The sequence below is a fragment of the Rana temporaria genome, chromosome 4 (genome assembly GCF_905171775.1).
Source record: "Rana temporaria chromosome 4, aRanTem1.1, whole genome shotgun sequence".
Taxonomy (NCBI): Eukaryota; Metazoa; Chordata; class Amphibia; order Anura; family Ranidae; genus Rana; species Rana temporaria.
The window spans coordinates 329,147,868-329,163,856 of record NC_053492.1 but is presented as its reverse complement, the minus strand read 5'-3'; the positions used below and the strand labels follow the sequence as shown (position 1 = coordinate 329,163,856).

General features: G+C 43.6%; 1 protein-coding gene across 1 annotated transcript in view; it reads left to right on the top strand.

Moving 5' to 3' along the window:
* Positions 1-15,989, top strand: part of CAPN9 (calpain 9) — a 1,050,568-nt gene that overhangs the window by 919,460 nt on the left and 115,119 nt on the right. Inside the window, exon 18 of the mRNA XM_040350717.1 lies at positions 629-745. Within this exon, the coding sequence (XP_040206651.1) occupies positions 629-745 (117 nt within the window). The remainder of the gene's footprint in view (positions 1-628; positions 746-15,989) is intronic.

The window sequence follows — 15,989 nt, the reverse complement described above, 5'->3', positions numbered from 1 at the left end:
AGGATGAGGTAAGTGAGGGAGGACTGCACTAAGGTAAAGGAAGCTATTTAGGGAAAACATTTTTTACCTTTACAACCCCTTTAAAGGGGTTGTAAAGAAAAAAAAGTGTTTCCCTAAATAGCTTCCTTTACCTCAGTGCAGTCCTCCTTAACGTACCTCATCCTTCAATTTTGCTTTTAAATGTCCTTATTTCTTCTGAGATATGCTCACTTCCTGTTCTTCTGTCTGTAACCCACCACGGTAATGCAAGGCTTTCTTCCTGGTGTGGAGAAAGCCTCTTGAGGGGGGAGGGGGCGAGCAGGAGTGTCAGGACGCCCACTAACACACAGCTCCTTTCTCTATCTGCAAAGTAGAGAGTGTCCTGACTTGCCTGCTCGCCCCCTGCCCCCCTCAAGAGGCTTTCTCCACACCAGGAACAAAGCCTTGCATTACAGTGGTGAGTTACAGACATAAGAACAGGAAGTGAGGATTTCTCAGAAGAAATAAGGACATTTAAAAGCAAAATTGAAGGATGAGGTAAGTGAAGGAGGGCTGTACTAAGGTAAAGGAAGCTATTTAGGGGTGGAAAAAATTATAAAAATGTATTAATATCAAATTAAGAAAATAATGAACTTAATTATATTTTTAGGGTTTCAGCTCAACAACACAGTGTTGCAACTGATTGTCTTGAGATATTCAGATGACCTCTACCAGATAGAATTTGATGATTATCTGAACTGTTTGGTTCGTCTGGAAAATTGTTGCTGTGAGTATGAAATATAATGAGATATGTGAAATATGGTTTCTCTCTATAGAAGAAGCCTGGGAAAAATGTGTATACTATTTAGGTTCATAAGATAGATTGCATTTAGATCCAACTTTCCAAATAGGAGAAATAACCTAAGAAAATGTAACTTTTTGTGTGTGTACTGGCACAGGCGTTAGTGGTAAACACAAGAATGCAGCTATACTTGTATACATGTGTGTCCATTGCAGATAAAAAAATATATATATATTCTGTTTCCATTTTTTTAACAGAAGTGACCATACTCCATACCATGCTTATTATATTTTGAACCACTGCTTTTATGGGAAATGATAGTTGATGTCTATCATGCTGATCCATGTTGATGCTTTCTGAGAGACCAACATGGAACAACCTGGAAAATCAGGAGTTCTGACTTTGCTTACTGAATGCTTGCTTCTTGTCTGTGACCCAGAGAATGGAGGCAACCAAGCCATTAGAATGTTGTGTCACTTATAATATTTTCGGGGTCTTATGTGAATGTCCATAATAAGTTTGATTTAATAGCAATAACATTAAAGGAACACTAAAGGTTCGTTTTTTGTTAGATCAATTGATTGCTACAGTATAAGCAAGAGCATTTAAATATCACTTACCTCATTTTTACTTTTGACCTCTAAAATACAGTAATCCAGGTTTGAAAATGCCATTTCCTGTCACTCCTCTTCATGCTTTCCACCAGCATCTGAGCCGTTTTGTATGGTGGAAAGCAGAATGTGCTCACCCCCTCCCTATGACTACAGCCCTGCGTGAAGATGCTCTCTTATGCCTCACAGGCATGGAGGCTAAGCCTAATGGGAACTGTAGTTCCCATTAAGCCGTGATGTAGCAAGAATGAATGCGCACCGCAAACCAGGAAGTCAGTGAGAATAACAATTCAGGAGTGCTGGAGGTGAATAAAACGGCTCGATTTCAACAGGTATCAAACTAGTTATAATGCAAAACATTACGTTTTAATTTATCAGCTACTGTCAGACTTTAATTTAAGAGGAAAATATTTTTGTCTTTACAACCCCTTTAAGTGTGAATTTTATTGTATCACACAATGGCATCAAAACACAAAATAAATGCAAAAGGTAAAATAAATATTTCCCTTAAGGCTCCATGTCAGCACACCTGGGTAGAGGATCCCACCCCCTATGATTCCAGGACCTTAACTCATACATTTATGCCCATCTGCAGCCTCTGTGTTCCTCGTTTTTCCTCCTATGTGCAGAACCTGGGTGGCCAGTCCATGCATATAGTTTGAGGCTGGATGTGGTCCCCAGTGTGCTGTCTGGAAGCCCAGCTGCTGGTCCTTGGTGCAGATTTTACCATGGCTCACAGCCTTGTCTGGGATCCACTGGGTCCATGTGAAGTAGGCAGTGGTGTCGGCAGAGTTTCCCCTAGGCACGCGCTCCTGTGCAGTTTACAGTCGGGCGGCGTAAGTTTGGGTGAGATAAAAGTAAATAAATGGATGCTGCCTTGCTAGTGTAGCACTACCCCCATGAGGGCCACTCAATTAATCGATACCCCCGACAACTCTGACACTCTCTGGGTTCTAAAAATACTTGTGGTAACAAAAGTACTTTAGAAACACACACAGTCACACCACGCAGTTGAATAGTTTTTTACTGAAAGATTAATGAAAATGACATTGAATAACATAAAACTTGTTACCTGCAGCGAGTTCACTTTGACAAGAAACCCTGAAATTAGAAACAGTCAAACAACAATAATTAATTGCAGTAGAGTATAAACACTTACTAAAACTAGGCTGCAAGTTGAAGGGTAGGACATCCAAGGTGATATTTCATGAAATATTGCCTGTGCCATGCGTAACACAGGAAATGCAAGGGGTGATTAGAATGCATGGCTAAATGCCTGGTGTAAGGAGGAGGGATTTGGGTTTTTAGAGCACTGGGCTGACTTTTCATTGGGGTGCAACCTATATGCTGAAGATGGTTTTCACCTAATTGGAAGGAGGCCTACTGTGCTGGGGGAGAGGTTTTTGGGAAGGCTGGAGGAGTATTTAAACTAGGATTGTGGGGGAGGGTGAATTAATTAGATTATAATGGACAGAGGTCAGCCCCTATTGGTGAGTGGAATGGGGAAAGATGGGGGATGGCTATAGCAGATGATATGAAGGTTCCTATGTTACAAACAACCATTGGAAATGGTACTAATAAAAAATATGCAACATACGTTTGCAAAATGTGACAATGAATTGAAGTTTTTGTTCACCAATGCCAGAAGTCTGCCAAGCAAAATAGGTGCGTTGGAAGCTCTGGAGCAAAATGAGAACTATGATCTAATTGGTATTGCTGAATCTTGGCTTCATTCTTCTCATTCTCATATTAATATTCCTGGCTTTGCTCTCTTTTGGAAAGACAGGGTAAAATGCAGGGGGGATGGTGTCTTTCTCTATGTGGTAAGTGATCTCAAAGCGAGTGTTAAAGAGGACCTAGTTGATGGAGAGTGTGATGAGTCTTAAGCATTATGGGTGGAACTTTACATCGGTGTACACAGGGCCGTCTTTTTTTTTTTTTTTTTTTTAAATCTTTTTATTGAGTATAAAACATACAAACAGACCACATCAGTAAACCTGCCACAGCATTGGGACTATACCCACGCAGGAGTCAGTACCAGCTGGCCATAGGCTGTGTCCATCATTAGTAACATACAGCTGCAGCACGTTTACATGAAGGGACAAACAAACAAACAACCAATCTAGTGCAGTAGTGGCTCTCGCTCAATTAAAATGTCCAAGTATCAACTTCTTCAGTCGAGGCCCAAGGGACAACAAAGTATATCCAGCAAACCCATAGCAGTGATTCTAATACCGACAGAAAAAAACAAAGCAAAAAAAAAAAAAAAACAAGGAAAACCCAAGTACAAGCTCAGTCAGTCTCCGGTCGCCGTGGAGGCCTCGGCTAGCCATTTGGCCCACACTCTATCATACTTTTTGGGGCAACCTCTATTTTGGTAGGTTCCTTTATAGAGTGGCAGTACTTTATTGACATGTGATTTCCATAGCAGTATGGACGGTGGGGCACGTTTCTTCCAGCAAAGAGTGATCATTTTTCTGGCATAGAATAACAGGAGTCCGATCAGAGTTCTCTCTGCCACCCTGGGGGCCAATTCCTCTACTAAGCCCAAAAGGCATATCTGTGGGGATGGGGCTATATCTATTCCTACCACCTCTTGTATTACAGCTAGTACTTGTGACCAGTAGTGTTTAATTACTGGGCAGGACCAGAAGATGTGTATAAAATCGCCCGGGTCCCCAGTACACCTCCAGCACTCCGCTGATAGGGAGGCTTTCATTTTATGCAACCTATACGGGGTAATATAAGCCCTGTGTAGAATTTTATATTGTATGAGACGATCCCGAAGGGAGACCAGTATTTTGAAGGGGAAATCCCACATGTCCACCCAATCCTCTGAGTCCAGTCCCGGGACGTCCTGTGTCCATCGCTGACGGAGCTTAGACAGATCTGGGGAGGAGACTCTAAGGCAGTGGTCTCAAAGTACCGGCCCGCGGGCCATTTGCGGCCCGCGGACCAGTTATAAATGGCCCGCAGGCAGGGTGGAAGTGGGGGGAGCAAAGTGTGAGCTGGTGCTATCTGGTGGTGAGCCGTTGGTATTACAAGTTATTACCACCAGATGTGAGCTGGTGCCATCTGGTGGTGGCCATTGGTATTACAAGTTAAGCATTACAAGTTAAACAGCAATTCTAATGTAATTTTACATTATTTTCACTGCCATCTTCTTCCCTCTATTTAGAACCCCCAAACATTATATATATTTTGTATCCTAACACCCTAGAAAATAAAATGGTGATAGTTTACTTTCTTTCTGTTACGCCGTATTTGCGCAGCGGTCTTACAAGCGCACTTTTTTGGGAAAAAATTACACTTTTTTTTAATAAAAAAATAAAACAGTAAAGTTATCCCCATTTTTTTTTTATATTATGAAAGATAATGTTACGCTGAGTAAATTCATACCCAACATGTCACGCTTCAAAATTGCGTCCGCTTGTGGAATGCCGACAAACTTTTTTACCCTTTAAAATCTTCATAGGTGACGTTTAAATAAATCTACAGGTTGCATGTTTTAAGTTACAGAGGAGGTCTAGTGCTAGAATTATTGCTCTCGCTTTACCAATCGCAGCGATACCTCACATGTGTGGTTTGAACACTGTTTACATATGTGGGCGCTGCTCGCGTATGTGTTCGCTTCTGCGCGCAAGCCCGTCGGGACGGGGTGCGTTTTCTGGCTTTTAACTTTTTTAGCTGGCTCCTAGATTCCAAGCAAATTTGTCAAACCCTGACTTACACCAGTGCTGGTGGTAATAATGCGCTCGCTGACACCAGTGCTGGGGGTAATAATGTGTTTGCTGACACCAGTACTGTTGTTTTTGAAGTTTGAAAGTTTGCATGCGGCCCCCCATGGCATATGAAAACTTGTCTTGTGGCCCTCAGGTAATTTGAGTTTGAGACCCCTGCTCTAAGGAGATGCGCGTAGAGGACCGAGGTCGGTTTCTTGGTACATTCATAACGAATGACCCTCTCAAGATCAGATTGCACTATTTGCGTGACATTCGGTGTTATTTGGGCTTTAAACGCGTGAGACAGTTGCATATAGCGAAATAAATGCGAGGAAGGCACATTGTTATGGGATACCATATGATTAAAGGGGCATATAGCCGTGCCGGTGGCGAGGTCAGATAACAGTTTAATACCGCATTTGGCCCAAATTATGGGGTCCGGTAATGAAAAAAAATGTGGCAGTGTAGGGTTGTTCCATAGGGGGGCATGTGGGGAGACTGCAGTCCGTGGGAACTTCTCAATTCCCAATCCCGCCCCCCAGGCCTTCAGAGTCGTACGCATGGGGGTGGTCAAATCATACGGAGCCTTGGGACCACGAAGGGGTAAATGTGTGAGGGCCTCTACCGAACGGACCACCGCCGCCTCCAGAACAGACGCAGGGTTGGACGCATCCGGCACCAGCCACCAAACTGCTGTGACTAGCTGGGCTGCCAGAAAGTATTTCCGGCAGTCCGGAAACGCCAAACCCCCCTGCGACACCGTACGCATCCGCGTGGATAGTTTAAATCTAGGAGGATTTGGACCCCAGAGGAAGGAGGAGAAGAGTTGGTTCAATTTCATAAAAAAAGAGCAAGGAATCCACTGTGGGGAGTTACGGAATAGGTAGGTAAATTTAGGTATAATTTTCATTTTAACTAAGTTAATGCGGCCTAATAAGGACAGAGGAAGGTTTTCCCAGGCCTTTAGTTTGGTCTTTACTCCCTGGATCACCGGCTCAAGATTAAGGGGTATAAAGCTGGACACGTCCCTCGAGACCCGCACCCCCAAGTACACCATTTCGTCGACCCATTTCAGTTGGATATCCGGCGGGGCTAGGTTTTTGGCTTCAGGGTCTATAGCTAGCAATTGGGATTTTGCCCAGTTCACCCGTAAACCTGTTATTTTAGAGAAGTCAGTCAATACTTGCAAAGCTCCTTTGAGGGAGGGGTCCGCGTCGTTCAGAAATAGTAGGAGGTCGTCTGCGTACAGAGCTACCCTCTCCTCCAGCCACGCTATTCTTAGACCTTTTATGTGGGGCGAGACACGCAAGGCCTCCGCCACCGGTTCCATAGCAATCGCAAACAATGCTGGAGAGAGAGGGCAGCCCTGCCTGGTACCCCTGGAAAGTGGAAAGGGGGGGGAGACGTCACCTCCCAGCCGGACAGCCGCCCTCGGGGACTTGTATAGAATCTGCAGCCAGGTAATAAAAACCAATGGAAATCCCATCCTCCGCAGAGTTTCCCAGAGAAATGGCCATTCGATCGAATCGAATGCCTTTTCGATGTCGAAGGAGGCAATCGTTCTAGTGCCCACATTGTCATGTACAGCATGAAAGTTGGTGAATAGTCTGCGGAGGTTAATATCCATGGATTTATTGGCCATGAATCCAGTCTGGTCGCACAGGGCCGTCTTTAATATTGATTGGCCCCTGGGCAAACATCCCCCCCCCCCCCGATTCTGAGATATACATTAAATACCATCTAGACTCAAAATCAGTTTACTGCAGCAAATCAGGCAGCAACTGCAATTGGTTGCCAGAGCTTGCAGCATATAATTGCCACTCACTGACTGGTAGCTAGAAGCTAAAACACATTATTTCTGCTTGATGATTGGTTGCTAGAGGTTACTGGAAATCCTTACCGCTCACTGATTGGTTGCTAGAGGTTACTGCGCATCATTACCGCTCACTGATTGACTGCTATAGGTTACTACACATCATTACTGCTAATCGATTGGTTGCTAGAGGTTACTGCACATCATTATTGCTCACTGACTGATTGCTACAGATTATAGCAGATTACTGTTCACTGATTGGTTGCTAGAGGTTACTGCACATCATTACCTCTGCATAAAATTGTGAGTTTGGCTAAACTGCACTAACAGTGAGGCATTGTTATAAGCCAGGATTTCAGGAGTGCACCATATACAGACTGCAGGGTTCTGGAGTGCACTACATAGAGTACAGGGTTAAAGAGTGTGCTATGTACTGAGTGCATTGTTGAGGGGGTGCGCTACGTATGGAATGCAGGGTTGAGGGGTGCGCTATGTATGGAATGCGGGGTTGAGGGGGTGTGCTACGTATGGAAAGCGGGTTGAGGGGTGCGCTACATATGGAATGCGGGGTTGATGGGTGCGATATAGATGGAATGCGGGGTTGAGGGGTGCACAAATTATGGAATGTGGGGTTGAGGGGTGTACTACAGATGGAATGTGGGGTCGAGGGGTGCGCTACGTATGGAATGCGGGGTTGATGGGTGCGCTATGCATGGAAAGCGGGTTGAGGGGTAAACTTTGTATGGAATGCAGGGCTGAAGGCTCTGTACATCCAAGTTCTCCATCCCCCTAAATACAAAGCTCTCCCCCCAGATTTTAGTTCAGAGCTCACACTCCCTGTCCCTTCCCCTGTCCCCTCTACTCCAGTGTAGAGATTTTCTCCCTCCCCAAATCCTCTCTAGAGCATCTAGAAAACCTCAGTCAGAGTGCAGCTAGCTACAGTTTACAGAAGATCAACCAAACTTACAAGACGTCTGTCTGTGCAGGCTGCTGGCTGCTTCATTAGGAGCTTCTGCCTGTGTACACTCCCCACCCCCTCCCTCCTCGCTCTCACTTCTTTGCTCTCATATAGAGATGTGTAGAGCGAAGAGGGATAGGAGCGTCTGCCGACAGACTGTCACTTGTAAATACAGAAGCAGCGCTTCTCTGTATCTACAATTGACATTAATGACTAGTGAGCAGCTAACAAGTGGCGTAACTCCGGCTGGCAGCAGCGTGGGCTCAATTGGCAGCTGCTTTTGGGCCCCCCACCAGTGATTGGTGCCTCGGGCAGCTTCCCTTTTTGCCCTGTGCAAAGACAGCCCTGGGTGTGCGTACTACAAAGGTTGTCATTGAAGTATGTTATAGACCTCCTAGTGAGGAGATGGAGACTCAGCTCCTTGCACAGATGGAAATGGCTGCAAGGGCTGGGACAGTGATAATAATGGGGGATTTTAACTACCCAGAAATTGACTGAAGTAATGGCACTGCTGGCATAGTTAAAGGTCAAAAATGAATAAAATAAACCTAATACAATAAGGTGACCAGATTTTTAAAATGAAAACCGGGGACATATTTTTATTTTTTACTAGTAATGGCGGCAATCAGCGTCTCAATGCCCGTTGTCGCCACCGCCACCCGCCTCACTGCCTGTCAAGTCTAAAGCCTCATGCCCCGTACACACGTGTGGGATTTCCGACGGAAAAAGTTTCCATTTCCATCAGGTTTTCCCCCTACACACTGATGGTTTTCCATAGATATCCATTAGATCTGACAGGCGTAAGGCTCTTACGCTGTCAGATCTTAAATGCAATTTTTTTCCCGCCGCTAGGTGTCGCCTCGTCGTTTTCCCCGTCGTCTATGCAAATTAGCTATTTACGCGAGATTCCCGAACGTACGCGCGGTCGACGCAGTGAATTTACGACGTTTCCGTAAGCGTAAAATTACCCCTGCTATATGAGGGCTAAGTTTACGAAGGTCCGTCGTATGCCATGTTAAGTATGGCCTCGGGACAGCGTCGTCTTTTTCCGTCGGTTACGTCGTTTTACTAAGTCGTTCGCGAATACGTATTTACAACAATGACGCTCACGTCGGCGTCATTGACGTTTTCCGTCGTGAGCTGGAGCATGCGCACTGGGCTATTTTTCTGCGCATGTGCAGTTCGATCGGCGCGGGGGTGCGCTTAATTTGAATACAAGCCGCCCCTTTTGAATTACGCGGCCATACACCGGGCCATTTACACTACGCCGCCGCAAATTACGGAGCAAGTGCTTGGAGAATACGGCACTTGCTCCAGTAAGTTGCGGTGGCGTGGTGTAAATGGCTTACACTACGCCGCCGCCGATTTTATGAGAATCTGGCCCACTGTCTTTAAAATTACCCCTTCCCCTGTTCAGATCCAATCCAGGGACAAAACTGAAGACAGACTTGACAGTGTCCTCAATCCGGGGACTGTCCCCTGAAAACGGGGATGTCTGGTCACCCTATATTACAAGACAATTTCATGGTCTAGTTTATTGGGGCACCGACAAGGAAGAAAGTACTGCTGGACCTGGTAATCTCAAACCATGCAGAGATTATTACCAATATTCATAGAAAAGAACATTTGGGTAACAGTGAGCATAACATGATTTCATTTATTGTTAGCTGTAAGCAACAAACACATACGGGTAAGATTAAAACACTTCAAGCGGACCATCAGTAATTTTTTCATCTTTCCATCTATTAAATCTGCTGTCCTTGTTGTTTTAACTTCGGATAGTAAAACTTTGTTCTGCCAGTAAATACCTTATACAGCCCACTTCCTGTTTATTGTCTGGTAAAAAGCCTAGGCTTATGACATCATGCATAATAGCTCTCTCTCTCTCAATCATGTGAGATTTTTCCAGGAAAAGGACAGGAGATGAGTCATAAGAATGTCAATTAGAGCTGCAGTGCTGCAGAGCTGTAGGTGTGCCTCTGTGTGTGTGTCTGTTTAAATCCATGAAGGGAACAGGCAGCATTTTCATCTGCACACAGTTAAAATGGATGCAGCCAGACTTAGTGAGTGAGGGAAAAAACGTATATAGCGCAACACATGAATTGCCTCTGGGCGCTGTATCCATTCTGTGAGTGAAACCCCTTGACCTTAGAAGAGATGGGTTTTAATCTTTCTCCTGAAGGCCAAGTGGTCCGACTCCAAATGAGTGGTGGTAGGCAGGGCGTTCCACAGTTGTGGTCCCTGGACTGCAAACCTTCGATCTCCCTTGGATTTGTATCTGGCTTTGGGTATCTGGACAAGGTTTTGATTGGTGGATCGTAGAATACGATTGGGGTTGTGAGCTTAGTGAGGTTAGTGAAGGGAGATTTCTGCAGCATATTTGAAAAGTACAGAATCACAGAATCACTGTGTGTGTGTGTGTATATAATATGCAAAGTGGTTGGAGGGAAGCTTCAGAATGACAAAGATGTTTTTATTTCAAATTATGCAAGCATACTGCAGTTCCAGTTTAACTTTAAGAGTGCAAATTTTCCAAGGATGAGGGCTGCTTTCCGGGACTTGGACTGGGAGGGAATATTGGCATCAATGGACACAGAACAGAAATGGGAATTCTTCAAAGTGACTGTATGTAAACTCACTGCAAAGTATATTCCCATGGGCAATAAGTTTAAAAGGCTAAAAATAAAACCTGTGGCTCATGGCCAAAGTTAAAATGGCTATAACTATTACAAAAAGAGCTTTAAAAAAATAAAAATAAATGAAGGAACTCTATCATCATTTAAATGTTACAAAGAATATAACAGAATATGTAAAAAGGAAATTAAGGATGTAAAAATGTAAAACGAACAACAGATTGCAAAAGATAATATGACAAACCCAAAACATTCATCAGATATATTAATAGTAAAAAAGGTCAGGTCTGAACATGTAAGCCCTTTACAAAATAATCTAGAGTGGGTGACTGGGGACAAAGAGAATGCACATTTATTAAATACTTCCTTCAGCTCTGTGTATACAAAGGAGAATGGGGGAACTCATGTCCATAATGGGGGTGGTAGTGACACAGCCCCAAATGATCCACAATGGCTCAAAAGTGATATGGTCCAGAAATTTTTAGACAGAATAAAGGTGAATAAAGCACCTGGACCAGATGGCATCCACCCACGGATCCTAAAGGAATTAAGCTCTGTCATTTCAATGCCATTGTTTCTAATATTTAGGGACTCCTTAATGACTGGAATGGTACCGCTGGATTGGCACAGGGCCAGTGTGGTGCCCATATTTAAAAAGGGATCAAGTAACTGTAGACCTGTTATGCCCTGTATACACAATCGGATATCTAATGGAATCTAATCTGATTTTTTCGTTGGATATCCGATGAAGCTGACTTTCATCAGTCTTGCCTACACACCATCAGTCAAAAATCCGACCATGTCCAACGCAGTGACGTAAAACACTACGACGTGCTGAGAAAAATTAAGTTCAATGCTTCCGAGCATGCGTCGACTTGATTCTGAGCATGCATGGATTTTCCTCTGATGGAGTTCCACACAGATGATCGTTTTTTTCTATTGTTTTTTTATCCATAGGAAGTTTTTAAAACATGTTCTATTTTTATTCACAGATGGGAAACAAACCGATGGGGCCCACACACGATCGGTTTGTCTGATGAAAATGGTCCATCGGTCCGTTTTCATCAGACAAACCGATCGTGTGTACAGGGCTTAAGTTTAACTTCTATAGTCGGGAAGATACTGGAGAGTTTAATAAAAGACCACATAATAGAGTTCTTGCTGGAAGAAAATATTTTAAGCAACAGACAGGCTTGGAAAGATCGATTTGTAAATGGATAGAAAACTGTCTAAAAGACAATGGGCCATATTCTTATAGATCTCCGGCGGCGTAACGTGTGTCCTTTACGTTACTCCGCCGCAAGTTTAACTGGCAAGTGCCTTATTCCCAAACCACTTACCTGTAAACTTGCGGCGGCGTAGCGTAAAGTCCAACCGCGCAAGCACTCCTAATTCAAATGATCCTGGTAGGGGTCGTGGATCATTTAAATTAGGCGCGCTCCCGCGCCGATCGTAATGCGCATGCTCCGTCGGGTAAATTACCCGACGTGCATTGCGCTAAATGACGTCTCACGGACGTCATTTGTTTTGACGGTAAGGTAAATGGCGTCCAGCGCCATTCACGGACGACTTACGCAAACGACGTTAAATTTTCAAATTTCGACGCGGGAACGACGGCCATACTTAACATTGAGTACGCCACCTAGGGGGCATGTTTATCTTTACGCCGCGTATCGCTTACGGAAACGACATAAAATCACTACGACGGGCAAGCGTACGTTAGAGAATCGGCGTGACTAGTCATTTGCATATTTTACGCTGACCGCAAAGGAAACGCCACCTAGCGGTCAGCGTAGATATTGCAGCCTAAGATACAACGGCGCTGGCCGTCGTATCTTAGGCATGTTTAAGTGTATCTCAGTTTGAGAATACACTTAAACATAGGACGGCCTTAGAATCGGTCTTACGTCGGTGTATCTGCTGATACGCCGGCGTAATTCTTTGAGAATATGGCCCAGAATTCAGAGAGTAGTGGTTAATGACTCTTAGTCTGAATGGTCTAAGGTTATCAGTGGTGTACCCCAAAGGTTCAGTGCTGGGGCCCTTACTTTTTAATATTTTTTATAAATGATATAGGGTCTGGGATTAAAAGTCAAATTTCTGTCTTTGCAGTTGGCGCTAATGCCCTGTACACACGATCGGAAATTTCGACAGCAAAAGTCCGATATGAGCTTTTGAATTGAATTTCCGACCGTGTGTATGCTCCATCTGACTTTTGCTGTCGGAATTTCCGCCAGCAAGAGAGCTGATTCTCAAATTTTCAGACGGAAAAAATCCGATAGTCTGTAGCAGCTCCAATATGCAAAATTCTGACGCATGCTCAGAAACAATTTGACGCATGCTCGGAAGCATTGAAATAATTTGTCTCGGCTTATCGTAGTGCTGTACGTCATCGCGTTTTTGCCGGTGAAAAGTTCAGAGAACTTTTGTGTCTGTGTGTATGCAAGCCAAGCTTGAGCGGAATTCGGTCGGAAAAACCATCCAAGGTTTTTCAGACAGATAATCTGACCATGTGTACAGGGCATAAGCTATGCAGTGGAATAACGTCCATACAGGATGTCTCTAATTTACAAGCCAACCCCAATGCTCTGTCTAATTGGGCAACTAAGTGGCAAATGAGGTTTAATGTCGATAAATGTAAAGTTGAGGGCTAAGAATATGCATGCATGCATCATACATATTAGAGGGAGTACAACTGGCATAATCCATAGTGGAGAGGGATCTGGGGGTTTTGGTAGATTATAAGCTCAATAATAACATGCAATGCCAAGCTGCGGTTTCCAAAGCGAGCAAAGTTCTTTCTTGTATTAAGAGAGGTATGGACTCCAGAGAGAGATATCATTTTGCCCCTGTACAAATCATTAGTAAGATCACATCTGGAATATGCGATTCAGTTTTGGGCACCAGTTCTTAAAAAAGGATATCAGGGACTTGGGGAAAGTGCATTAAAGGGCAACCAAACTGATAAGAGGCATGGAGGAGCTCAGCTATGAGGAAAGATTAGAGGAACTTAAAGGAGCAGTAAAGGAAAAAAATGTTTTGCTGAAATGACTGTTTACAGGGTATAGAGACATAATAGTTAACTGATTCATTTTAAAAATGATTAAAACTAGATAAAAAATCAATCATATAATGTGCCTGCAGTTTAGTTTCGTTTTTTAAACTAGTTTCATGTTTCTGTGAAGTACAGAGACACACAGAACAAAAACAAACAAACACAGGGCAGTGTTTGTTTTTAAAATGAATCTGATTGGTTCTGAGGAGTTTTAGACACACAGTAATCACACCTTCTTGATCATGGACCACAGTGAAAAGCTTGCATGAGTTTTTTTAATAAGGAGCCAGACAAGCAGGAAGTGTGGAGATCAGAGAAGGATTACAGCTACATCAAAGCAAAAACAGACAATGAGGACATGAAACCAGGACTGCAGTAAGGTAAAGGAAGCTATTTAGCTAAAAAAAATCCTTTAGTGACCCTTTAAATCTATTTCTTCTTGAGAAGAGGAAATTAAGGAGAATATGATTAACATGTACAAATACATACGTGGTCCATGTAGTGAACTTGGTTGAGTTATTCTAAGACCCGGACCATTATGCAGGTAAAGGACCTGGCCCCTTTTTGCGATTCAGCACTGCGTCGCTTTAACTGAGAATTGTGCGGTTCTTTTGGTGGTATTTAATCACCTCTGCGGTTTTTATTTTTTGAGCTATAAACAAAAATAGAGCGACAATTTTGAAAAAAATTCAATATTTTTTACTTTTTGCTATAATAAAAAAATATATATAAAAAAACATATTTTTTCCATAGTTTAGACCGATATGTATTCTTCTACATATTTTTGTAAAAAAAATCACAATAAGCGTTTATTGATTGTTTTGCACAAAAGTTATAGCTTTTACAAAATAGGGGATAGTTTTATGGCATTTTTATTAATAACTTATTTTTAGGGCTGTTACTGATCAAAATTTTTCTGTTCGATTAATCGTTTTTTTTATCGATTAATCAACTAATTTCGATTAATTATAACGCACATACAGATCCAACTACTTTTAGCTGATCTCCTTGCAGGCTGATTCCCAGTGCAGCTACCAACCACTGGAAAAATGGATAGCAGGATACAAAAAACACACAAAGGCAGCGCTCGATGGGAATAGCATTAAAACTTTTATAGTCTTCAAGTAGGTAACCAAATAAATATAGCACTGGAGATAAAATCGATGTAGCTACATAAACTGTAAAAATGGTGCGAGTAATACCAAACGGTACCAAAAGCAGTCATAAAAACATGTAGCTAAGTATGATACTGGTATAAAAATGTGTACAACGATACCACTGCTGAATCCAGATGAGGAGAGTTTAACATCAGTCCGTCGGCATGTAGATGTCCCATGAAGGGAACTATCACAACTCCCAGTGGATGGTTGTAGAATCCCAGGTTGATAAAGGGAAGTGATAGAGGGAAGTGTAACAGCCCTTGCGTGTGGCAGATAGTAAGGTCCCGCCAGCATGCAGATATGAAGGCACAGCAAAGGAGCCCTTCAGATGGACATGGCAGGCCCCGCCGGTGTCCGTGACGATACTGGATCTCTGACGAAACTCCCTGAAGGCCCAGAAGCCGGCGGAGAGGTGAGTACCAATCAAAAGAATTTTAATCGATCGAAAAAATTAAAGATTGATTAAAAGTTAATTTGCACAGCCCTACTTATTGTTACTAGTAATAGCGACGATCAGCGATTTTTTTCGTGACTGCGACATGACATGACATTATGGTGGACACATCTGACTTTTTTGACACATTTTTGGGACCATCGTCATTTTAAAAATGCACTGATTACTGTGAAAATGGCAATGGCAGTGAAGGGGTTAACCACTAGGAGGCGCTAAGGGGTTAAGTGTGCCCTAAGGGAGTGATTCTTACTGTAGGGAGGCGTGGCTGGACTTGCGACATCACTGATCGTCGTTCCCTATAACAGGGAACAGACGATCAGTAACAAGCCACAGAGAAGAATGGGGAAGGTTTGTTTACACTCACCTCTCCCCGTTCTTTAGCTCCTGTGACCCGATCGTGGGAAACCGGTGGCGATCGGGTCCGTGGGTCCCGCGGGCACGGTCACAGAGCTTCGGAAGATCCCTCCACCAGGGAAGGCACGGAGATGGGCAGGCAGGCGGCTGGCCGGGACTTGAGCCAAGGCAGAAGAACCGAAGTGGAGCGGAATGGGCATGCACCCGAAACTGAAGAAATATTCCCTCTGCTCCGACCAGCACATGATCATCAGAAAGGGGGGTTTCCCGACATCTAGAGCTTTGTTATAGGTTCGCAAAAGAAAGGGGCACAAAGGTCTTTAAATTGTGAGTACCATTCAGTCGGGAAACCGTCTAAGCCCGGAGTCTTTTTTGTGAAATGACTGCAGCAATTTCCTCAACTGAGATAGGTGCATCCAGCACTTCACGCCCCTCCGTTGACAAGGAGGGGAGAGATATGTCAGCCAAG